General features: G+C 43.3%; 1 protein-coding gene across 6 annotated transcripts in view; it reads left to right on the forward strand.

Moving 5' to 3' along the window:
* The window catches only part of ANXA9 (annexin A9), a 197,406-nt gene that overhangs the window by 159,144 nt on the left and 11,739 nt on the right, over positions 1–26,523 (forward strand). For all 6 annotated transcript variants that reach the window (XM_069649758.1, XM_069649757.1, XM_069649759.1 and 3 more), the window contains exons 9-11: positions 2,474–2,564; positions 7,081–7,176; positions 22,051–22,109. In XM_069649758.1, coding sequence (XP_069505859.1) covers positions 2,474–2,564; positions 7,081–7,176; positions 22,051–22,109 — 246 coding nt within the window. The remainder of the gene's footprint in view (positions 1–2,473; positions 2,565–7,080; positions 7,177–22,050; positions 22,110–26,523) is intronic.

A 26,523-nucleotide genomic window follows, 5' to 3' on the forward strand; every position in this document is an offset into this window, starting at 1 on the left:
CGGCACCGTATTTCCGGACCAGCCAACTCCTAATGAGCCCTGTGTCTGCATACTGAAGCAATTCTATAGCTGTATCCATCCTACAAAATGTGTTTCTCTCTAATTATTGGATTGTGTGTCTGCCTAGAATGCAGTAATTGTGGAAGAGTCTTTTGCATTTAGGTTCCTGCATTTAATTTTTGCACCACAGCATCACTATCTCAATCTCTGGCACCTATCTTGTTTCCCATTGCATGCAAAAAAAACATCCTCTGAGCTAAAGGGCTGAAGCATCTAACAGAGCGAGAGTGAGAGAAGGGTTAAGTGAAAGCAAGGAGCACAAATGTGGTTTGCGGTACATGCAGGGCAGTTTCTAGCCAACTTGGTGCCCAGGGAGAAACACTAGAATGCGTTCCCCCCCCTTAACTGGCACATGTCACTCCCAAACTACACTTCTGTGTCGCGCAACAAAATCCCTCCTCAATTTCAATAAATCGTTGCTATACAAATGAAGCTGGTTTAATTACATCGTAATTCAAGTACTTTACAGAAGAAAACACAGCTGTTGCTGACCAAGTAAATCGTTCTTCTGTCACCTGCTCTTAGAGAAGCCCTTGCCTGAGGGCAGTTTCAAACTGTGCGTACTGGCACACTGCGGTGTAACCAGCCTGCCAGGGTCTGAGTGTCCCTGTGTTGCAGGCGTTCTGTTCGTACCACATGACTTGTATTTCGTAAGGGGCAATACTAGACTAACTATATTAATTATTTTCTGATAGTAGGTTATCATTCCAAGATAGACAGTCTGGTACACTCCCGTTGTACTCTTTCAAATTACCTCTATGAGAGTGGGAAAGGGGACACATAGCACTAATGAGTGTTCTTATGGGCGTTGCATTAAATCACAAGAGCATTTCAGGAATATAAAGGTGATCAGAGATCTCTATATTTGATAAACAGGTCTGTGATAAAAGGTTTGTATGTGTGAATCTCTAAATATATAACAGACACATGGCTTGGTGCTCACATCACTGTTCACAACACACACCCTAACATTAAAATGTTTGTAACCACGAAGCATACATACTCATTAGGACAGCTTACGTTGTTGGATGTTTAGTTTAAAATGGCTGCAACATCAGCCACTCAAATAGGCTACAAGGGTTCTTTTTCTTCTTGTTTCTGGAGAAATTTAGAAGAGAAGGGGCTAGGTCTCAGTGTGAGCATGCCCAGCCCCCATAACAGAAACATCTTTAGGGAATTCTATCTATAGACAGGAAAGGATACTCTACAAGTGACACCCAATAAACAATGCACAGAAAAGATACACAGAAAGGATTGTACATCTTAAAAACTTTAGCCTGACCAGTAATAAGCTGAAAAAGCGTTTTAAACAAAATCTGCTTCTAATGCAAGGTAAAAGGTCCACAGTTCCTCAGCTACTACCTCCTCACCATTACGCAGGCCTCATGGGTTGCAGCTGCAAAAAGAGCAGGCCCGTGCTTTATCTAACAGAGCTGGCATTAGCATTTGTTATTAGTGCTGTCCTGCAGCTAGTAAAAATCATGGTGTAGCAGTGTACAAAGAGTGTTTGGCCTAGTGGATGTACAACTTGAGGCAAGTTCTTTGATTGCTGTACGTGTTTAGTGTGGGCACAGTATGGCATACTCGTCAGGGCCACATACACAAAACGTTCAAGTGTGCTATTGTAACAGAAAATAAACAATGTTAACAAACAGGGTGGTGGTTTGTGCAGAGCACAAATCATTGCTGCACGCATATCACGGCATTGATTTGCCATCGACTGCTGTCTGCATGGTGACACACAATGAACCCTGCTTTCTTAATCAAGTCACACATTGAGGTGCCATCTGGTGTGCGCTAGTCAGTGGTTGGATTGTTGAGAAAATGAAAAGAGCTTTGATGCTGAGCAGATGCATTTCGTCCATGTCCCAACGCAGGCACTAGAATAACTAAAAAGTAATATACAAAAAAAACATTTTGGTGTGTCAAATAAAAAGACATGAAAATAAAGAACATAGTTTAAAACGTTCTGTGTGGCATGTTATTTCTCTTGGAAGAATGCGTAGGTTTGGTCGGCTAACGGATGCTTTGTGCTGGCCTTCAGAATAAAAATGTCCCATGTTCAGTTTTTAGCACTAAAATGTAAGCACATGCTGTGTAAAAACAATGGCTTGTTAAATGAGCCATCATTATAAATTACCCCCACTTTAAAGGCTCTATCAACACAAGGAATGGTTAACTGTTCTCCAGTGACTCAAAGGCACTCTCCAACATCTTGTGCTGCTCTCTCCATCCAACCCTGTCCCGCAGTGCACTCTATGAAGCCTCCTTGGGTGCATCATAACGATCTAGGTGTTAAGCATCTTTATACTGGAAGAGGGGGCGGGGCAGTGATTGATCTGAACAGCATTGCAAGTAAAGTGAGCCCTTCCAAAATATTGAAATAACATGGCTCATGTTTTATAACTTTTAGGTTTTATATGAAGTCACAAAGAAAAACAATCGAAGCACCAGCCAGTGGATCAGTATTTTATCATTGCGCAGCCTGGACCATCTCAACAGAGGTAAGTCCTCCCTGAGTTTAGGGGAAGCTAATCTGCTCACTGGAGGCAAGTCATTCCAAGAGTATTCCTTCTGCTGCAGGGCAACGTTTGAAAGGAGTTTGCCCAGGAGAGGTAGGAACCTAAGGAATGTCTGGTTCTTGTGAACCATGCTTGCTTTCCAGCGTATTTGTTTTAAACACATTTCAAGACAATCTGATTAGGGAGGTAGGTTTTGAATAGAATCCCGACCTGAGCAGATTGCATTAGTACTATTCTAAGTAGATTTGGTCACCTAAACCTAGACCAAAGATGCATCGAAATCCTTAAAGAGGCGTATAAACCTAGCACACATCATTGCTATTTTAGCACATTCGCTCGATCGCATTGATTGTTCACTGTCAAATATAGTCAACTACCTTCGTTAACTATTAGACTCAGGCTTAGTCTTTAACTCACTGAAAGTACACCTGGCGGCTCTTTCTGCCTACACCATGTCTCAGAGCAAAGATTTGTGGTGGAAAGTGCTGGTAGTTAAAGCCTTCATGGAAGGTGTTAAAAAACGATACCCTCCAATTTCTAATCCTACTCCCGGCTTGGACCTCAATACCGTACTTATAAGGTTCATGTCTGCCCCTTTCAAGCCTATGCACAAGGCCAGCCTTAAACATCTGACATATAAATAGTTTTTCTTATATCCATCACTTCTATCAGAAGAGTCAGTGAACTGCAGGTTATATCAGTATGTGGAGGAGCAGTTGGACATGTCATCCTTAGCTCGCCCCCTCACCTCCATCATGCTGGAATAGCAGGAAAAGAGCCCTATATGGGACACGAAGGACGTACCAATACCACATTGAGTGTATGAGAGACGATATGCACTCAGACAACCGTACCAGATGTACCCTCGCACTGAAAGGGAGAAGGATGTCAGCACACACCATTGGACATCATAAGGGAAATCTGACGAGGGCCGAGTGACGTCATGAAGGGAAGACACAAAGACGCACTGAAACGATATTCAAATACTTAAGAATAAATATGTAACTGAAGTAACACGAGAAACATGGAATCCAATATGAAGAAATGATATATGCAAAGAAGATAAAGTAACTTGGTGACTAATAAGTGTATATACGCATAAACGCAAGGTAGACAAAACATATAGAAGCTTGCTGCAGAGGAAAACATGATGTGGCTAAAGCGGCCATGATGGAAAGATGAATGTCGGACTCGTATTAAAACCAATCAAGCTACATCAGAGACAGAGCAGGACTGCAGAGTCAAGAAACGCTGGAAAAACAGCTTTGTGTGAAGAATAAAGAGGAGTCTATTGGTCTGGGATCCAGGATGTTCTTTCAAGGAATAATTGAAAGGCACAAGGGTAGTCAAAAGGTTAAGCCATGTACATAAGACATATTTCTCTTAGATCGAGCAAAGAGGAAAATATCTGCAAGAGCGAAGTATTTGAGAAATAAAGATGCAGAAAGCCTATGCATTGTGGAGTAAGCAAGTCTCCAGAGGCTGAGAGGAGTAATGACACCTACGATAATTGAATCAAATAGCAGTAAATAAAAGGTCGAGATGGACGTATTTACGGTTTCCTCACATGTGATTCAGAAGTCAAAAACAAAGGCTATTCATTAAGCTCCATACAAAGATAATGGTGTACCGACTCTCCCTTAAAAGTCCCAGAATAAAGAACAGACTGCAAGGTCAACTACAAAGGAGAAGCTTTGGCTTAGGGCTGGACCGAGGAGAGGTGATGGACTAATTGGGAAATCGGGGAGTAGTCTGACATTGCTCTCAGCACCTGGGGTCCATTTTGCTTACATGCTGCTAACAAGCCGAAAGTCCAAGGTTGGGAAAGTATGCCAACCAATCAGAGTGTCTAGGTCGTAACATGCTATACAATGTTGCAAAGACCAGCCTGCTGCCATTTGTCCGCTATAATCAGTATTATACATATTTAGACGTTGTTTGAGGCATTAAAGCTGATGTACAACATTGAGGTATAAAACCTTTGTATGATTACATTTGGGTGTGTGTGTGGATTACAGCCCGTTGTTCGCCAGATTGCACTACTTTACTTTATGCTAATAATAAAGTAGTACTTTGCAATACTCTTTGAGTCTGGTTATTTGGATCTGAGACTGTTATCGGTAATTCCATCTAGCACATGAGATGCTTCAAGGTGTTAGAGCACAAGTACAAGGCCCCTTTGTGATTATCCACAAAGACATGGTAGTGCTATGCACTCACTCTCAATTTTCACCAAAATGTATACCTAAATTTCATGTAGATCAGGCTGTAGAACTTCCTGCATTTTTCCAGTATCCAACAAATGCAGCAGAAAAAAGCCTTCATACATCTGATGTATGTAGAGCTGTCATGTTGTTCCTTCAAAAGCAAAAACCTATCAGAAAAACAGATCGTTTTTTTGTATCTATACAGCCGCAGGAAAGGAAGGGGATCCTATCTCTGAGGTAGCAATATCTAAATGGATTGTCAACTGCAGCCAACTTTGCTATTTGCTTGCTAAGAGCTAAGAGAACGTTGCCATTCAAGCCTAGAGCACACTCAACTCGGGGTACAGGGGTAACGCTAGCCTTCATAGCAAATGTGCCCCTAGATGCCATTTGCAAAACTGCCACTTGGCGTTCAGTACACACTTTCACCCAACATTACAGTCTAGACACACATTCCAAGGGTCAAACACAGGTGGGACAAGCAGTGTTGAAACATTTTTTTGCAGCACTACCTTCAAACAGCCAGCCTCCTTCTACAAGTACTGCTTGCTAATCTATGCAAAGCACGTGATTCTAAGCAGACCCACCACTCACCGTAATCGGAAAAAGTGTCTACACTTAGATGAAACTATAAATAAAGATGGCACATTGTCTTACATAAATGCAGTCTTTGATAATGGTTTGTCAATCTTAGACTCTAAATATTGCAGCATAGAGCATGATTATCCAATGCTCCCCTTTGGCATAGGTTCTCACACTGCTGCTGATAGATAAGATGTGTTAGGGAAGCATGAGGGCCGCTGCACAGTGATATCCAGTGTGATGGAATCCTGGGACATCTATACTTTGTTGGGCAGCATGAGGGAAGCATTAATAGCTACTGTTTATTGTTGGGTATCATGAAAGAAGCCTGCACAGCTTTTCATGGCTGGGCTGTGTGAGAGGACACCTGGGCTCCTGCTTATTGATGGGCAGAATGACAGAAGCCTGCACTTCTGTTTATTTATGGACAGTATGAGAGAAACTGGAACTTTGTTTATATGTGGTGGGCAGTATTATAGAATCCTGGGTTCTGTTTGTTGATGGGCAGTATGAGAGAAGCATGGGCTTCTGTTTATAGGTGAGCGGTATGACTGAAACCTTGACTTCTGTTTATTGGTGGGCAGTATGGGGATACTTGTGGGCTTCTGGTTGTTATAGGCCGTATGAGAGAAGCCTGGGATTCTATTGGTTGGTGAACAAAACAAAAGATGCCTACAGTTCTGTTCATTGGTTGGCTGTGTGAGGGGAGCGCCTGCTGCTGAACACTGGGGGCCTGTGTGGGGGAAGCCTGGACTTCTGTTTATTGATGAGCAATATGACAGAGGCCTTTGCTTCTATTTATTGATAGGTTGTATCAGGGGATGCCTATTCTGTTGAACATTGGAAAGCTGTGTGAGGGAAACCTGGGTTTCTATTGATTGATGGACCATGTGGGGACAAGCTTTTGCTGCTGAACACTAGTGTGCAGTGTGGGGGAAGGCCGAACATCTGTATGAGACAATCCTGGGCTTCTGTTTATTGTTGGGCATTATGACAGGGGCCTTTACTTCTGTTTGTTGATAGGCTGTGGGGGAAGCTTATGCTGCTGAACATTGGCGAGCTGTGTGGTGGAAGCCTGGGCTTACATTTATTGATGGGCTGTATTACAGAGACACCTGGTTCTGTTTATTGGTGGCTGCATTTGGGAGGCTTGTACTGCTGCACATTGGTGACCTGTGTGAGGGAGCTGGGGCTCTTGTTAATTGGAGGATAGTATAACAGGTGCCTGTGGTTCTGTGTATTGATGGACTTTGTGGGGGAAGCTTATGCTGCGGAACATTGCTCACCGGTGTGGGGGAGACATGGGGTTCAATGTATTGCTTGGCAGTGTCACAGGGCAAACCTGTTCTTCTTTCTATTGATGGCTGTGTGGGGGAACCGTATGCTGCTGACTATTGGTGAGCTGAGTGGGGCAAGCCTGGGCTTCTGTTTATTGATGGGCTGTATGAGAGAAGTCAGGGTGCCGTGTCCTTCCACTGTGACTTGTAAAGTGCTCTGTTGCTTACAGAAGCTTGGTCTGTGTTCAATAAATACCCTAAAAATAATAATAATAAAGTGTTGCTGAGTATTACTAGGTATTGGCAAGGGACCTATCAACAAAGGATCTTCCACCGTCACTTAAGTCACTCGCAACCACTATCACACACACTTATAGGTGCTTGTCTTGTAAAATGTAATATAAATACATGTTTCTGTTTATCTGTTTTCAGTTTTCGAGCAGTTTAAGATGTACAGTTCCTCTGAAGTTGAAGAGACCATCCAGAAATACTTCAAAGGAGACTTCCAGAAGGGTCTATTGACTCTAGGTAAGGACTGCATGCGTTAATAAGAAGGCATCAGGTGGGGCGATAAGGGGAAGCTGGGGGCACCAATGGCATGCTAGACAATAAAGGGATCCTGGAGCTAGCCGAGGAATAGGCAGAACAATGAGGGGAAGCTAACGTTAGCCAAAGAATAGGCAGTACAGTAAGACTATGGGTGGGGGGCTGCTAAGAAACAGGAAAGGAAATAAAGAGAAGTAGAGAAGGCAGCCAAGGAACTGGAGGAGGAACCTAAAGAACAGGTGCGACGTTACAGGGAAATTAAGTAGGAAGCCATATGACAGGTAGAAGAAACATGGTATGTTTAGAAAGCAGCCAAATAACTGATGAAAAAGCAAGGAAGTTAAGGAAATGGGCATGGAGCAAGTAGAGCAATAGGTCTAGCCCACATCTGCTGCTTGCAACCATCTCCAGCTTGTGCATTGTGGACACAACAGCCCAGAATCCACAACTTCCAACCGCCCCTGCCGCAGAGTCAACGCATGTCAGAAAGTCAGGTGGCCTGGCTCTGGAGGTAGGATATTCAAAGCCATTCTTATACTATGGGCACCCTCAGATGGATGTGTAAGAAAACGTACAAGATTCACGAGTGAGGGCTATTAGAGGCTGTGGGAAGCGCTGAACACAACATTTAGTCTGGAGCTTCACAACAGCATACTCTTATTGCTTGTAACTTTTCCAGTCATCCATCCTCCCTCTAGAGAACTACTACTGTCAATAGGACTCTCACTGAAGACACCCTTTTGTACATACTGTAAGGGTGCAGAAGTACGAGTCTGACACAGTGGTGCCATACTTGTTGGCAAAGACTTTTATTTATAGAAAAGAAAAGCCTATCTTCCCCTATTTCTATGAGGGGTTGCCAAAACTCAACAAAAACACTACAAAATCTGTCAGGATGTCATGTAAAGTAAAATGTCCACCGCCCTGTGTCCAAACCTATTTTCATCCCTTACGCCAAATTAACTAAGGAAAAACTCGGCATCAACACAATGAGTTACATTACATTTATAGGGTGTCCAGTCATTTGGTCGACTGAAAACTGGTCGAATGACATTTGGTCGACGCAATTTGGTCGAAAACCAAATGGTCGAATTTTTATTTTATTTATATATTTATTTTTCGGGTTTTCGTTTTTTAAAAAAAGGGGTTTTTAGAGAAAAAAAGGGGGTTTGGGGGGAACCCCCCAAAAAAATAAAAAAAAGGGGTGAAAATAAAAAAAATAAAAAATTCGACCATTTGTTTTTCGACCAAATTGGTTCGACCATTTGTCTGGTCGACCAATTTTTTTCGACCAAATGTCTGGTAACCCATTTATAGTGCTCGCTATTGACCCTCAGACATAAAGGCGCAGCTCAAACAAGTATTTTATAACAAAAGAGGGGGCAGACTGATATATGCCACTTGGTAAACCAGCTATCCACATTCGGTCATAGCAAGTAGATTTCTTATATTAGATTAGGCAAAGAGATGTGTTTTGAGTTCTTTCTTAAAAACTTGCAAGGACTTCTGGTGCCTTAATCGATCTGGAAGTTTATTCCAGAGGAAAGGAGCCCTAACATTGAAAGCCCCCGTTTCTGCCTTAGCAGTCCTGCATCTGGGCTGCACAATCAAATTTTGTGTTCCTGATCTAAGGGAGCGCTGGTTAGATTTCTCTATTATGTGATTCTGTAAATAGGTGGGCACAGCTTGTTGCCTACACTTAAAGGTGATGACCAGGACTCTGAACTCTATCCGGGCTTCTATCGGAAGCCAATGAAGAGATCTTCTAGACTCAGTTATGGGACTGTACTTGGGGAGTTTAAGAATTACTCTGACTGACCAATTCTGAGTAACCTATATTCTGCGTAATTCTAGTTAGCTAATGCCTAAAAGAAGACTACAGCAGTAATCCAACTTTGCCCCGATTATTGCTCTGGCAATAGTCTCCGCACACTCCTGTGAAATCATAGGCCTTAGTTGGGAAAGAAGTTTAACATAATAAGTTACTCCCGTCACTACCGTGGACACATGAGCCTTCATACTTAACGTAGAATCCAAGGTGACTCCTAAGATTTTAGTTTTCGGTAGTGGAGAGATGATATCATCTCCTAACTTGAAAGAGCTATGAGCTATATCCAGATTTTTTAGAGCCCATGGGCTACCGACAATCAGTAACTCTGTCTTGCTACGGTTAAGAGCAAGGAAATTTTCCAACATCTACCGTTTGATTAAGGAAAAAATTCTATTTACCTCTAACTCATCCCTCTCATGGTGTCCTGTTAATGAGATGACACATTGAGTGTCATCAGCATAGTTTGAAAAAATGACCCCTCCTCTTCTAACATAAAGAAGAAAGGTGCTATAAAGAGGTTATATAAACAAGGTGACATGCTTGCCCCTTGGGGGACTCCATATAGTACCGATATAGGAATAGCTTCTGCCGAAGCAGAGCAGACTCTACTGCTTCAATGCCCCAGGAAAGACTGTACCCACTGTGCTGCTGAGGCCGAGAGATTAGCCACGTCTTGTAATCTTTGATTCAGAATGGAATGTTCAATCAGATCAAAAGCTGCTGACTGATCTAAGGAGATTATTAATGATAAACCCTTTTAATCCATATGAGCCCAAGAGTTTAGTTTTAAGCTCTAAGAGCGCTGTTTCCATGCCAAATTTTTTCCGAAAACCTGACTGCTTAGGATCAAGAATGGTGACATTGACATTTTGAGTGACTTGTTAAACACAGGTCCCAAGTATCAAGAGGGGCGTCTCTTCCCCTTGTTCTTCTCTTCAGTTCATAAACATAGTATTAACTCTGGTTCACTATCCTGCCAGACTTAACTGTAGACCATCTTATCACAAAACATAGTTTCCAAGTATCAAGGGGGTATGTCTCCTCCCCTTGTTCTTTCTCCCGCTCAGAGATTGTAGCGTCAAATTGGTGCACTATCCTGCCAGACTTGACTATAGATTTTAGAGTTAAGGAAAATGTCTCTCTCTTTGGTAATGCATCCGCAACCCTTTGTTTCAGCTTCTTGCACCTTTCTTTCTTTCTTACATGTGCCCAGGATCCTCCTGGGTTGTTTCGGGGTCGCCCTGACTTGTTATGTAGCTTCTTTCACTTTTGTGTCAGCCCCTTACCTCTTTGTCTCTTACCCATTTATTTTATCTTGGGCTCTCTGCAACTTTCTCTGGGTCCTAGCCTTTTGACTGTGTGTTTCTTTGGTCATGCATGGGTCCTTGACCTGTGTGTTTTGCTTCTGTGGAGCTCACCCAACCGTTAATGGGTCCCAGTACCTGGTACGCTGTTTTTTGCGGGTTCTCTACCCCTGCTTCACTCAATGTCCAACTCAACAGACCTGGGGTGCTCTCCTGCCAGGTACTGTTCCACATAGGATATTTTGAAAAGCTTGTCCCAGATTTTACAGTTCATTTGTTATCCCTTTCTGCCTTTCGGGATATTGGTACATGTCATTTTAACTTATTTGTTGCCTTCTCGTGTCCCACCAGCCGGCCCAACCCTTTTCCTAAATTGCGGAAATGTTTTTGCAGTCTCCGGTCTGTGGAGTGGGGCTTCTGCACTGCTTCCACATTCAGCGTCCTGCCCTCGGCTGCTCCACAGCAATGGGCACTCTTGCACGTCCTCGGCTGTGCGTCTTTCCCTTGCTTTGGCTTTGCTGGTCGGGTTTACTCTTTCCCCATCAGCAGACAGGTTCCTGTTACACAGAGCTGAGAGCTGCTGGGGACACTTGTCCCTCCTCGACAGCATCTTATTCTCTTCTCCTTGGGTCTCTCACCACAGAATGGGTGTTTGGTTCTTTGCTCCTCCAGGGCTGGCCTGGCAAAGTACACAGTCCTTTCTTCTTTTTTATCGCTGGAGCGGTCTTTAGGAGACTGCACTGTGTATGTTGGTTCCGCAGTGGGCTTTTGCCTCCTTGTCTGATCTTCTTTGTGTCAGTGATTGTATGCACTCCACCTGGGTAAACCTCCCTATTCCTCGTCCCTGTATAATCTGTATGCATGGAATCCTCTACTCTACAGAGATACATAGAGGTGAACTTGTCGACGTCCCTTTTCGAGTTTCAAAAACAAAAAATGTAATACTCCGCGACTACCACTAAATGTCGGCCTATGCATAGCATGTGAATCTAAGCAGATCCACAAGCCTCAGAATACAATTAAGGTGAGTAATGTAATATATATATATAAATATATATATATATAACAACTGGTTGCTCAACCCTTGTTTGCGCTCCTTTAGTACCCGGGACAACAATAGAGTTGGATAAACAAAAATCAGGGCACTCGGTTGCGCTACATAGCTCATGTTTTTTAATCACCAGTGCATATTACACACATAGGGCCTCATTACAACCGGGTCCGGGTTCCCTGAATCGGGAATTACCGGGCAATTCTGAGTTTGGAGGGCCCGGTAATTCCTCCTTCAGGGAACCCGGGCCCGGACCTTCTCCATTCCCATTTGAGCCCCCATAGGGCTCAATGGGAGCAGGGAGCTAACAACGGGCCGATTACGACCGGCCCGTTGTTAGCTCCCTGGTCCCCTGGCGGGACCCGGTAAGGACGCCTGGTTTTATGGGTTTAACAGGTCCGCCTCCTTTAGCAAATCCTGTTAACCCGTTCCGCCTCACTCGTAATGAGGCCCATGGACTTACTGAGGATCTAGGTAGTCCAGGAGTTTACACTCCATGCTCACCACGGGTTCCGTCCCCGAGCCGGGACTTCGTCAGGTGCAATCAAATTCACTGCATTGGGCGTGCGTTTATATAGCAACAATGGATTGTCTATACTTGGTTAGTTTCTATTGTTCTACTTTGATCACAAGGTCTTGTAGGTATGGCATTTCATGATGTTTAAAATAGTGGCCAATTTGGAACAGCTATGCTCCATAGAGATAAACATAACATTTATATTTTTGCCTTGACATGCATATGCTAAATAACACGTGTATCAGGTATATCGAATCCCATTATTATTTTAATACCAAATTGGCCCATTAGTTTGTAAAATACAGAAAAACAATGTTGTAATACATTATGTGGCAATACACATATCCAACAGGTGGTCAACCTCCTGGACTAATGGAGGCCACCACAGTTGTGCCGCAATCTCAAGGTGAAAGAGGGGAAAAAGGGGGGGATAGGAAAAAAACGGCAAATATATTGCCCACATGCATATATTTTATAACTTGTGTCATTGCTAGTTCGCACCTGGTCTCCCAGTACTAGATCTGTATGCTCCCTGTACACTCCTAGAAAAAGGTGAGAACCAAAGTACCCAGATGTATTTATTGTAGCACCGTTGTTTTCCATGTACAGCAGTAAACTGCAGCGATTTATTACATTAAACCCCCCCTAATAAAAACACAGGTAACTGCTAAAATACTAGTCTTTGGTGTAGAACTTCATGGGCCGACGGGGGATTCACCATAGTTCATAACAGGACAAAGTCCATTGGCAAACCATGGTATTAGGGTAAATTAAGGCAAGTACCTGATCCGGCCCACAGGTATGGCCAAGGGAGCAACTTACCTACGCAATATCCAGAGGAGGCGCAGGAAGGTGGATAGGACAGTCGAATCCTTCAGAATAATTGGAATGAGGTGACATCCTAAAAACAGATATACAAAGGAGATTGCAACAAGCAATGAGAGGGAGGAAACTAGGAGAAAGACAGAATTCTCTCCTGAGGAACCATGGGGAAACACATGTTGAGAGAGAAAACAGAGAACACAAATACTGAATGTGAATACTAGAAATAAAGAAATCATTGAGAAATTACTTGGAAATTCATGTTTCTTTTAAAAAATAATAAGCACAAGAGTGGAATACCAAACGGTTAGCGCACAGCAACAGGACGCAGTTGGAAAAAACAAGCTTACTGTGGATTGCATCGGTCACAATCGAGGTGTCCTGGCGTGCAGATAACTGGAAATTATATAACAATTATAAGGGTTTGCCCAGGACAAAAACCCAAGAATTGGCCGTAAATAAAATATATTACCCAGAGAAGACTATCTTGGTTCCAGCTCCATGTCCGAGAGCCAGCCAGACAGAAATGGATCACTGCACGGCAGGATGGGGGAGGTGGAAAACCCCACTACTCCTATACCCAGGGGACACCTGATGAAGGCTTCAAGGCTATATAAGTACCAAGCAGCAAGTACTCATTGGTCACTGCAAATTTGGCCCAGAAATGGCAGGAGGTTAATATCGGGTTTGCGTTATAGATCTGGAGAAGAGGTCTGGTACCAAGGCACTTGAACCATCAACCAGTCACGGCAAAGATGACCAAAAGGAGAAATAAGCTGGGTACCCCAGAGAATGACCCACCAGGCCGAAGCAGCAATAGAGACAGAGAAGACACCAGGAATATGGAGGAAACCTGACAGAGGGTTCAGGTCAGCCCAGAAAGGCAGCAGGGGGCAGCCAGACACCAAGGAACAGTCCCACGATGGAAGCAACAGTTGGAGGTAACCCAGAATGGCCCACAATGGAGCTGCCTTTGAGTAGCAGCAAACTACTGCTCATCAAGGCCAGAAAGACTCCACACATCAGGGCGCAGCCAGTACAGCCAGCTGGGATGACAGCAGAGAAGCAGAGGGAATGACCAGAACCGGGGCTTCACTAGCTGGCAGGCACAGGGATGCAGAGCACAAAGGACTCATGGCACAGCCAGTATGGACAGGAAAAAGACCATCAAGAGCGGCCCATCTTCTGCAGTGGTCTTTGAGGAGTTCTGGTCAGAGAGAAAATAGCACAGGGTATTCAAATGATAAGCTTTCCCAAATGGGAAAACTGCTGTAAGCAGAAACACTGCGGCATGGAAACACAACAGCGTTGTGTTTCTGCCTGCCTTGGCTTTCACTTTGGGTCTCCGGTCCTCCCCTGGGGGAGCACCGGAGACCCAAAGTGTTAGCCACGGAAGGCAGAAACACAACACGGTTGTGTTTCAATAACGCTGCTGTTTTTCTTTCTTAGTTTCTTAGAAACTTAGAAAGAAAAACTGCAGCGTTTTCAAACACAATCACGCTGTATTTATGTTTGCAGTAGCTTCAAAAGCTACCGCAAACATAAATCCAAAGTTTTTAAAGCTGCGGTTTTATTTCTAAGTTTTCCGGGCTCCTCCAGCCTGGAAAACGTAGAAAAAAACACAGCTAGTGCTTTTTTTATTTAAAAAATAGCACTTACCGAGATGCAGCTGCAGCTTTTCTGCCTGTAGTCTCCAGTCTCCGTCCTGCGAGTCCCGGCACCAATGAAGGAAAAGCCACCCAGTGGTAGCTTTTGTTTACTACAGCTGGATGGCTTTTCCTTCATTAGTGCCGCAAAAGCAAAAGCGAGCACAGGCGGGCATCCATTTCACAAAACGAATGCCCCATGTGCTTGCTTTTGTAAATTTTGAGCTTCAATTGCTCAAAATTTTACAAGGGGACTTAAAAAAAAAAGTGCCAGTATATTTTTTTTATTATTGCCCATCTTTTTGGGCAATACATTTTTTTGGGCGAACCATTTCTTTAAAGCGTATTCCTACAGCCAATGGAGGCCAGTGTAATATTTTCCTAGTGCTCGAACTGTGTTCTCTTCTCTGGGCACTACAGACAATCCTGACTGCCTTATTTTGAATCACCTATGGATGCAGTCTTTGTTGGCAGCATTCAGAAGGGCATTACAGTAGTCGAGTCTGGGCATGATAATGGCCCTAACCAGGGTTTCACAGTTCCTGGGTGTCATAAATTAAATGGTTTGATTTGCCTGAGCACTCCACAGTGTATTTGCTCTGGTTCCGAAGTGGCATTACCCCAACACACTCTAGACATCCTGTTGATCACGGATGAGCAAACGCAGTCTGTTACATCCCTTGGGCAGTTCCCTGTGGTTGCTAGTGTCTCTAACAGGTGTTTGTGATCTAGTAAGTCAAATGCTTCTGACAGGTCCTGTAATATCAGCAGCCCCGACTTGCTTCTGTCTAAGGTGTCTAACGTGTGTTTGGAGATCCAACAAGGCGCTTTCTGTTCCATGGTTTGCCTGAAAGCCTGATTGTCTTGGATGGAGGATACTTGAGAATTCTAGGTGTTGCTGTAGCTGCATAGTAGCAATCTTGTCCACAATCTTAAAGCGAAAGGGGGTGTTGGTAATAGGCTGCAGATTGCTTTCTTCTTTACGGTTCAAACCGGTTTTCTTTAACCAGAGGGGTTACTACAACTTCTTTAATAGTGTCGGGGCCCGATTTCTGGCTATAGGGTGCGTCGATTAAGCATACTAGGAAGGGGTGAAAGGTTTTAGATTGCCCAGGATAGGTTTAGATGGAAAGATGTTGCTTGGGCAAGATGTGGGACGCATATCTTTAAGTGTTGTTTCCCTCTCTGCCTCAGTAACCGGTTTAAAGTGGCACTTAGGATCTTTACTATCTTCATCCACCAACATTTCTGGCTGTGTCTCTCTGCGTGTTGTTTACTATTCTGGTGCGAGCTAGGTTGACTTTGTTTAGAAATGCCTGCTGAACCCTAGCACAATCCTTGTCAGAGGGAATGAAGAGTTGTGGTTGCGAGTTAGCACTTCAATTTGGTTGTTGAAAAAGCTCTTTTTTGTTTCATAAATTTAGTTTTGTATAGATATTTCCCATGATTTCCATACTGTCTTGTTTTTTTTCCCAAGCCTGCTGTGCTTGTCTCTTCTCCCTTTTTAGTCCGGTTAGAGCTGCGGTAAAAAACCATTTCTGATGGCAAACTCCATCTCTTATGACCTTTGATTTCATGGGGGTAACTTTATCCATGAAAGTGTTCATGTGCATGCCATAGGAATTTACCAACACATTATGGGTGTCTAAGTCAGTGGTAGCATCCATGATAAGTTTGAGGCAGCCGCTTAGGTCCTCTGGTTTAATCTTGTTTTAGTTCCTACTGAACACGCTCTTGGGGTTCTTACTATTTTGTACTGGTTTATCAGGTAGCTGAAAAAAAGCATTCTACAAATGAGTGGGTAGATACATGATTTTGTGTCTACAGTGGTCATAGTGATGTTTCGTAATGCAATCCAGTCAAGGATATTACCTTTTGCATGAGTAGTTTCTTTGTTATGTACAGTGATGTCCATGTTATTGAGGCACTGATGTGTGCCTCCTTATCAGCGGTATCTCCGAACCAGAAATTTAGGTTGCCTAGTACAATGGTGGAGCAATTTGGTTTGTCTAGGGGGACCAAGAGACAAACCATTTCCTCATTAAAGCCAGGCATATCAGTCTGGTGGACGATATACCAGTATAATATTTACACAGCTATTTTCATTGGGGGTAATCTTTAGAGAAATGATTTCACAGCCTGCACAGTCCATGGCGGATTCAAAGAAGTGAAGTTAATTCTTAGTCAAAATGGCCACTCCTCCCCCATTTCCCTGTTCGTGATTTTTACAAAAAATATGTGCAACCTGGTGGTGTCGCCAGGTCTACCTCATGTCCACATGATTCCTTAAGCCACGTCAATGTTATACACAGGACGTCGATATCGTTATCCACAACATAATCGTGTATGTCAATGGCATTTTTGCAAAGTGGTGGAGTATTTAAGAGGGACATTTTGATTGTTCTTGTCTTTGGGAAGGGTTTTGTAGCTCTAACATTCACACGATTATTTCCCATAGGATTATTGTGTTCTTCAACAATAATAGGTCCTGTGTCCTGCACAACTATTTGTTTTGCTGGAGACACACCGTGCAAGGTTTTATTAATCTTATTCACTGATGTGTCTCTTGAGGAATTACTAAGTGGAGTGCCAATGCTCAGCTCTCTCTGATGTGCCAAGACCTTGTTTGTTGCCAAGTAGTGAGTAGAGGGAAGGGGCCAGTTGTAATGTCCAGAGCTGTATTTTTCAGTATTAGTGTCGGGATATAGAGTAATCGGCAAAGTAATTTCAGCTGGCCTGATATCCTTTATAGCCTGTGTACAGTTAATAGTCAGTGCATCTGGCGTTTTTTTTTAACATCAATCTTATTTTCTACACCTAAAGAATCAATATAGTTTTGAATAATTATGATGATGGCTTTGTGTTTTATTTCTTCAGCACTGAACAATAGGACAAGTTCTGGGTGAAACACCATGATGAAGTGTAAAGGCAGTAAAAGGTATCTTACACTTAGCTGGAGGAGGCGTTAGTGTAAGGTACTGCCTAATATAGAAATAGTACAGTACAACAGGTGACAGCAGTCAACTCGCCAGGGTTTAGTAATTTAGCAAGGAAGGTAAAGGAATATGTAGGGACTACAAGGGGCGCGTTATATATGTGAGCAAGACGATCCCACCAGTAGAGTCACACAAGTTATTGGATAAATAGGATAAGGGAAAGTACACCACCTAAACAGGAGGCCTACCTAAGAAGTGTGATACAGTACTTAGCAGAAGAGTGGCTAGCGATGTGCCGTGCCGGCTTGTCCGGCGCAGACCGGCTTGACACTGATGCGACGGCACTGATGTGGCAGATCAGTGTTTAAATAGAATACACCTGGGCTGCTGGGATATGAAGTTTATCCTGCCCAAGCAGCGTTAGCAAAAAAAAAAGTTTCAACTATCCCAATGAGAACACACGGATGCGATATATAGTGTTTCCTGTCAAATGGAATATTTCAAATCTAGGTACAATTTGATCAGTACAAGTCTGTTCTCATGCAAGTGCAAAAATAGAGCATTTCCTGACAGTTAGAATATTTTGAATCTAGGTACAATTCAATCGGTACAAGTATGTTATCATGCAAGTGCAAAATACCACAATGGTTCACAGAGCGTAGGATGGCTTCTTAAGTAGCCGGCGAAGACCAGCTTGATGCTGATGCGCCGGCGCTGATGCGCCTGATCAGTGTTTAAATAGAATACACGCTGGGGCTGCTGGGACATGAAGTTTATCTGACCCAAGCAGCGCTAGCAAAAACAAAGGTTAAACTACCCCAATGCGAACACACGGGATCTGAAATAAAGCATTTCCTGTCAAATGTAATATTTCAAATCATTGTTCAGTACACGCCTGTTCTCATGCAGGTGCAAAAATAGAGCGTTTCCTGACAATTAGAATATTTCGAATCGAGGTACAATTCAATCAGTACAAGTCAAACACGTTGTATTCATCTTTTTAGATCGTATATGAAATTTTCCACAGTGGGGCTATTCCCACACTGTTCTGCTCGAACAGGTGGAAGTTATTTCTTCTTTACTCTTCTTGTCATTCTGGATTCTGTTGTGGTAACCATTTCCTTTCTTTCTCTTTCCCTTTCGTTGCAATTCACAGACATTTCACAATAAGCATCGAATGTTTACTACTGGTGAACATTGGGTTACTTTTAAATCTGTTGTGATTATGCTATTCACTGTGTATTTCTATTGGAAGTTGTGAAGCATCCCATTGCGTTCAGTCTTTAAATCATACATAATACTCTTATCATTGATCAATATGCTTTGTGGTTTCAATCATTTTTTTCATCATATGTTGTTTAACTGTTTATCATGACTACTGATCGTGACTACCGGTCATTACATATTGTAACTAACAATGTTCTTTTTGTTTCCCTTCTGGTATTTTTTTAGCATGCATCATGAGTTTTGCGCCGATTGATGATTTATTTTTATTGGCCATTGCTTACATATGTCATTGTGCATCTGTTTCACATTTCTGCTTTTGCATTTGTACCTCTCTTGTTGTGTATCACTATGATAGATTTTGCCCTGATGATGGACCCGGTGGGTCCGAAATGCTTCGGCCATTGGCATCTGCTACCAGTGTTCATTAAATCAGACATTATCTTTTAGTGACCGAGTTGCGTAATGTAATTCTTATAACATTTATGCTCGACTATATATTGAACTTTGCATTCATCAGTTAACCAAGTGGTTACAGGATGTGCTATCCTCACTGATGGCAGGTTGCCTAGGTCTTGACTTGTAAAAATGGCTGCGACCATTGGTGAAGCCATATTTAAATGTAGCTTCCACCAGCCTACACTTCAGCATACTTTAATGGTAGCAGGGTCCACCTGGGACGAACATTGTGAGATTAAAAAGCTCCACAGCCCTGGTAGCCATATGGATCACAAATGGCTGTACATCAGGAAAAAGATTGCAGTGATGGGGGCCTTCAGCAGAAATTCCTCTGATCATAAAAATAAAGTCGGCCAACCAGGGAAACCAGCAAAATGAAAGCAAAAGGTTTAGGGAGCCCATAAGGTGGCTACAGAGAAGCGCCAAAAATGAATTCTGCCCTAGCAGCCAGCGACTGCTTCTGTTCATCTGACCAGTGAAACATGCTGCGAGGCATCCATTTTGGCACTGCTACAGATCACCTAATGAAAACATTCTCAGCCTTAGTTAGCTCTCTCGTAATTTCCTATCATGAGCAACCTCCCACTCCTTCTGGGGCATATAGTCTCTGTATCTAATCTAGTTGTCATTAGAAGGCTGTCAGTAGACTTTTCATTCACCACCACACCTGGCTGTCACTTGGTCTGATCATCCGCTTGTTGTTTTTTTTTTTTATCAACAGCCCTCACTACACTGCTCCCCACCCAGGTTCCTCTGGGACCCATTCTTTCTGGCCTCTTAAAGGAATTGCCAGAGTAAGTCTGATTCATCAATAACTACAACCACATCATTACTGGCGCTTTTCATGCTCTGACACCTGAAATTATTTGAAAAACCAAAACAAGTAAAACCCCACGGTGTAACGACTCCCATAGAAAGCTCAAATCAGCCACAGGAGTTCAAGAAAATAATTGAGGAAATAGTGTCTCTCCTTGGTCATGAGGCCTTATAAATGAAGCCCAACTCACCACCACAAATCAACCTGTCTGGCCAAATAAGAGTTTTTATCATCTCATACACATGGAACAAACTGGGCTGCCTCACAGACAAAACAGTTAACAAGAAACAGAAATCAGAACACCGGCACAAAGCAAATATTACTTCACACACTACATTGGGCGGACACAAAATATTATATACCATGCAGTCAAATAACCACTAAAGAATGGCTTGTTATACTGTTTACGAAAGGGCATGTTGGAAATCTTGCCAGTCTAAGAGCACTTGTAAGGCAGCCAATCTTACAGGGGGATGCCGAGAGTGATAAATGAATCTATAGGGCTGTATGTGATTTTCTCGAATGTTCAAGGCCGCACACCAAAAAGAATGTTTTTGGCTGATTTGGTGCAGCCTTCAATATTCGGAAATATCCCTTTTGGGGGGTTGCATCCCCACTCGAACCGCCCTTTGCTCCCTTCCCTGCTATTAACATTTGTACACAAACCCACTCTCCCATCACAGACAGGCAGAAAAACACACACAGGCAGAAACATATACACTTACTCAGTTACCCACCCCCTGCCTTCCATGCAACAAACACTCCTCCTTAACCCCCCCACACACACACTTATATTTGGCTGCTCTCCCGCCCTTTCACTCCCTTCCACACTACAAACGTTCCCCCAAAACACACACATAGACACACATCGAAACACCTCACGCGAGACAACTTCCGTCTTCCCCTGCCTGTCTCAGCCATTCCCATCAGCTCCTGAATGCTCTCGTGTGTCGCAGGGGCGTGAAAGTTTGATTTAGAAAGACTGCTCTGAGACCGCTCAGAGTGGTCTTTCTAAATCTGTCTATTTTGTCTCTGGACAAAAAAAAAGACCTTTTCACTCTGTACCATCTATGGTTCTATGTGATCTTCTCGAATGTTGAAGGATGCACACCAAAAAGACCACTTTTGAGCAAAAACTCTTCCCATTACATCCAAGGATGTCCTCCAGGTGCCTTTCACAGCATCTTTCTTTCACTGCAGTGGCATGGGAGAGCCTAGGGGGGTTTGAACAACCACTAGGCACTCCTAATAAAAGATACAAATCTTGGATCAGCTTAGTATGGTAGCCTACAGTCAGGCAGAGAAATGCCCTGGGCTAGAAAATAGCCGGCAACACTCGTACCAGATGTGCAGATAACAGACATCGCCACTGCAGCCCAGGTTAGATGCTGGCACGAATCACATGCTAATGTGTTCAGCACGTAACATAAATATGTTCCACTTTAGTTCCTAGAATAAGCTTCTGTCGGCTACACAAAGACAAATTGATAGCCACTAGATTAATGAGGCCCCCACACTCGCCTCTCTTTCCTGTCCCTGTGCGGCGCCATTAGAGGAGCTGACCATTCATTTAAGTAACACTCTCCATTCACACAGGAAAATAAAATTGTCAGAGACTCATGGAAAGGGATGGTACAAGGTAAAAACAAAAGAGGTGAGGACAGGAAGGTTTCGAATTAATCTTAACCTCTGGCATTGCTCCGGGCAACCCTCCAGACCATTGTTCTTCACCTGCCAAGCCATCACTAAAGGGGGAAGATTATATGCAAATCAGGCTTGGTCCCACCCCAAAAGGGGTAGTCCAGCCTCAACTGCTGGGTCACATCCCTTCTGCACAAGCCTACTAGAATGCTCAGACATGTTTCGCTCTTGTTGGGCCTCATCAGTGAGGAGTAGCTTGGGTCTCTAGGCCAAGCAGGCACAGGACCCACGCCTGGGCATACCCGTCCCACTCGGTGTGACAAAGCAAAACAAAAGAGGTGATCGAAAGGAACACCATGACACCCTAGACTTACCACCAACTTTTCAAAGAAGTTCAGGGGAGCACCGGATGGTTCTTCACTGAGTACCACCTTACGTAGGCTTTACACCTGTTCTGGCCAGTATCGGGGTATCATGTATTGTCCTATGCTTCTTTCACTGCAGACATTTCTCTATCTATGGAAAGTCATTCACAAAGGTCTCCATCTTGCATGCTGTACCACATTCGTAACCGTATAAACAACTGCATTTTCTGCCTCTTTTTTCAGTTTCTGTCATCAAGAACACGCCCCAGTATTTTGCAGAAAAACTGTACAAGTCCATGAAGGTAAGAGTAAACGCTTCTGATATGGTCTCCGCTCCATTGTCTGGGGTTGCAATGTCTTTCTGCAAACTTGTTATTCCTTTGTCATGCAGCTTGTGGCTACAATCCACAAAAACACCAATGCTGTGCCTCTTTTTGGCACTGAAGGTTTAGCTACAAGGTCCGATGTGACAATACTTCAGTATCCCAGAGTAAAAGTAGAGTGAATGAAATGTGGAGAAGACAACAGAGAGAGTTTAAATGTTGACCGACATTCTTTATCATGAGCAGATATGAGACCATGGAAGTGGGAAGAGTTAGAGCAGTGATGCTGGTTCCCCTTAGAACTATATGCCCATCTGCCTAATGATACCACAGCTACACGTTATGGGATATTTTTCTTGACCAGGGTGCTAAAGTGGCTTTGCAGCTTTATAGCCAACATATCATCCCCCAGACACAAGCGGGTGTGAGAGAGGGGGTGGGTACGATTGACCAGTGTCTCAAATTGGCCCTTATACAATTAAAGTGTGTGGCTCTCGAGGGTGGGTAGCCTTATGTCGTCTTCATCGATCTGAAGATGGCATTTGATTCAACCTGTTGTGCGACTCCTTGGAATGGAGTGGGATGCCCCTGACCTCCTGAAGGCGATCTGGCTCCTGCATAGGGAGAACTATGCCTGTGTGTGTTATGGTTTATTGGCTGAACATAAGACCAACTGCCCAGTACCAGTAGGAGTCAGACAGGGTTGTGCCCTTGCCCCGATAGTTTTTCCACCATTGTCGCTTAAATAGCTGACCAGTGGACGCTGGTCTGGACTTCTCGCTGATGGTTGGGATATTGGTCCTACAGTTGCTTCTTAAGGGCCAATGCTGTCCTCCAGGGCAGGACAGAGATGCTCTGGTCAGGGTACTGGCTGTTATGAGAAATACTGCAGGGAAGAAAAGGCCTCAGCATTAGTGTTGGCAAGACTAAGGAGCCATTACGAGTTCAGCAGATTTGTTTAGAAATACAATTTTTGGTGCATAAGACCTTCACTGCTTGTACTTCTGCAAATCATCCACCCCTGAGGTGTGCTTGTCCGCGCTAGTATGCCATGGCCCTGACCTGACCCACTGTTGTGGTCCAACACTGGTGCACACTAGCACCACTTCATCTTCAAAGGGAAGGACCATCCTACCATGATCAAGATATTGTTTCCTTAAACATTGTGCATCTATGCGCATGTCCTGCTCCACATTAAAATAGTCTAGCTTGAAAAAATGTATGTTGTGACAATGTATTTCTTGTAGTTACATTAGGTATTTATTCTTTGAGCTATCAAAACCATCTGAAGCCGACACGTGTTTCGAACTGTGAGCTCTTTTTCAAGGCTAAGCGTATCACATTATGAAAAGATATGCATAAATTAGAAACAGGAAGCATGATAAAATACAGGTAACAATATTGTCAAATCATCATCAAGTAGAGGGGAGGGAAAACAGACAAGAGAAGAGAGACAAGAGAAAAATCAACAGAAGCAAGGGAAGAGAGATACAAAGTAATACATAGGAAGTGAGAAAAATAACAATAAAGTAATTAGATTAAGTTGTAAGTGATGTTGGTTATGCGTTAATTGTGAAAATGCTAATCGGATCAACTATCTTACCTAAGGTGCATGTAAGCAGTCTCGTGCGCTCCTGATTGATTCTGATTTTATGCGGCAGATGCCTCCTACTATTTCCCTGAAAATAAGAGACTGTTTCTTATACCAGTGCCCTTTAAATAATATTACCAGGTGTAAATGCCAAGTGTATTTATTGTACTGGTCTTCGATATAGTGTTGTTACATCGTGACTTTCATGTAATGTCTCAATAAGAATATGGTACTTATGTGTAAAGTTTACTTGGCTATTCTCGTGTTATGCTTGACACCTAATGGTGTGACTATTCTAAACTGTAAGCTAAGGGACAGCATGATGATATCACGTGTGAGTGTCTGTAACATTCATAGGTGCATTAAATATGGTCAGTATACCCAAAGAAATACATGCGTGCAGATCCCTGGAGGTGAGTATGTATCATGGTGACTCTATTTACTTAGCTGAACGAGACAGTAATCCCCAGAGTGCACAATGTGTCCACCTAAACAGAGAGTGCAGCTGCACCTTTAATTGCTAAAACACGCTTGAGGTCCCAACATGGGTGCAATATGGTCAATTCTGTAATTGGAAGGAAAGCTTAAATAGCAGCAGCCATATAAATATAAACGTTTTTTTTAATTCTGTACTAAGATTTCATCCCATCTTTTCTATGTATGCCTCTGTTCTGCTTGTCAATGGGTATACAAATGCAATAAAAAAACAAGGCCAATTCAAAAAGGAATTGGAGGTGGTGAGATTCGAACCCAGTCGCTTGGCTGCTCCCTTTTCGCAGGCAAACATCGCAACCACTTCACAACCAGTGTCATAACAATGATGCCTGTACAAGTGTACTCAAGCATTAACACAGCAGTGTACATCACTGTCCACACCATGGAGATAGTGGAGCATTGCCGTTATTTCGCTCTTGGCCTATCAGCGATGGGGGGAAAAGGAAATACATTCACCTGCAGCCACTCATCAAGACCAATGTTCTTGTATCTGGGCAAGCGGTCCATCACATGTCAACGGATATTACAAATGGCGGTAACAAGTACTGTATGAGGAACACCTGACCTTGAGGTGACGTTAGTTCTGAAATAACACAAGGGGACTTGTTAATCAGACTGAAATTTTTTGCATAGTCAAATAAAACTACAATTAGAAATGTGATTAAGATGTATATTTATGAGGACAACAAATGGCTACCTGGTGTGTACTGGTATGGCACTAGTTTTCTTGGTGGCAAAAGTAGATTCATGTAGTAACCAGGCTCTTCTAAAATACAAGCTGGGGCGCCCAGTTATTTTGATCCTTCCTCTTGAGTCTCTTGGACTTTGGAAAGTTCAAGTATTATCTCCTTTAGGACTGTTGACTGCTCCCTCCAGGTACCAGAGTCTGGAGGAAAGTCTGACACCCTCGCTTCCACAAACCCCACTTTATGTGAATGTATGTGATTTATATAGCATAAACATAGCTAGAAAACTATTGAGCACTGTACAATAAAGAGAGTGGAACATAGTGGGGGTGGAGGCATCGTCTTGTCAGTCTGTGGTCCTCATTTTACGGTCAAGTGTTCCTTGAAGAGCAGGGTCTTCAGATCTTTCCTGAATTGCGGGGGGAGGGGAGCCAGCCTCATGTTAACAGGAGGTTTGCTCCTGAGCTTGGGAGCAGAGCAGGTGAATGCTGCTTTTCTGATCTTCTCCTTCTTGCACTTCTTGAACTCCAGTCTGTCCATCTCTCGACTCTTGATGTTGCATTGACCTGCTGAGATTGTGATCTTTTCAGATAAGTATAATGGCGTCTAGGGAATTAGAGTAGGGTTTATAGTGATAATTTCGAAAACACATTTTTTTTAAATTACATTTTGTATTCGAAATGGGGGGGTTCCCCCCCAACCCCCCTTTTTAATTTATTTTTGTTTTACCCATTTTTCTTTTATTCCCGGACCCCAAAATAAATATATAATAAAAAAAAAATCGATATGTTTTTTCGATATTATTGTTTCAACATTATTGTCTTTCGAAATTTTTTTTTGTTGAAATTATGACTGACCACCTTAGAGTAGTGATTGGGACACATGCCAGGAGGGCGCTGCCACAATCCAGGTGAGAGAGCACCAGAGCCTGGACAATGATTCTGATGTCTGAGGCAAGGATGAAGGGTTTGATTTGGTGCAAGAGTGACTGCTGGTATCATGCTGTTTCTGTCTTCTTGGCGATGTGTGATTTAAAGGAGAGGTCGCAATTGATGGTGAAGCCGAGGGATTTGGCACTACGGGCGAGTTGTGGTGAGTTGTCAAAAACCAACTATGTCATTCAGTTTTGAACTTGGGTGCGTTTGGGGGTGCACCCAGGGAGAATGGACTTTGGTAGGGTCTAGTTTCAGAGTTCTGAAGAGTTGGTGGATGAGTTGGTATAGAGTGCAAGTGAGGTATCGGTTTTGAAAGAGAGTGTGGTGAGGGGGTGTAAAAGGTGAGTGAAAAAGAGAGAAGGAATGATATGGAGAGAAGTGTAGGGGATACAAGAAAGAGCGATATAGAGAATGTATGGAAGGAGGGTGTGCAGAGAGTGCAATCTGGTAGTGAGAGTAGTGGTGAGGACAGTGCAGCAGGAGGGTGGAGGTGGTTGGAAGAGATAGGTAGAGCGAGTGTGGTAAGATTAGGCATAGAGGCATGGCTAGGGAATTGTGTGTAGAGGTGAGGAGAGGGGTATGGAGAGAGGTGAGACAATGGGAGAGAGGAGAAAAGAGAGTGAGGACATTGTAGGCACAGAAGGGTTGAGAGAGGAGAGGAAGAAGACCACAATGTGTGAGAGAAG

This window comes from Ambystoma mexicanum, chromosome 1p (genome assembly GCF_040938575.1).
Source record: "Ambystoma mexicanum isolate Mex_15411 chromosome 1p, UKY_AmexF1_1, whole genome shotgun sequence".
In the NCBI taxonomy this organism is placed as follows: Eukaryota; Metazoa; Chordata; class Amphibia; order Caudata; family Ambystomatidae; genus Ambystoma; species Ambystoma mexicanum.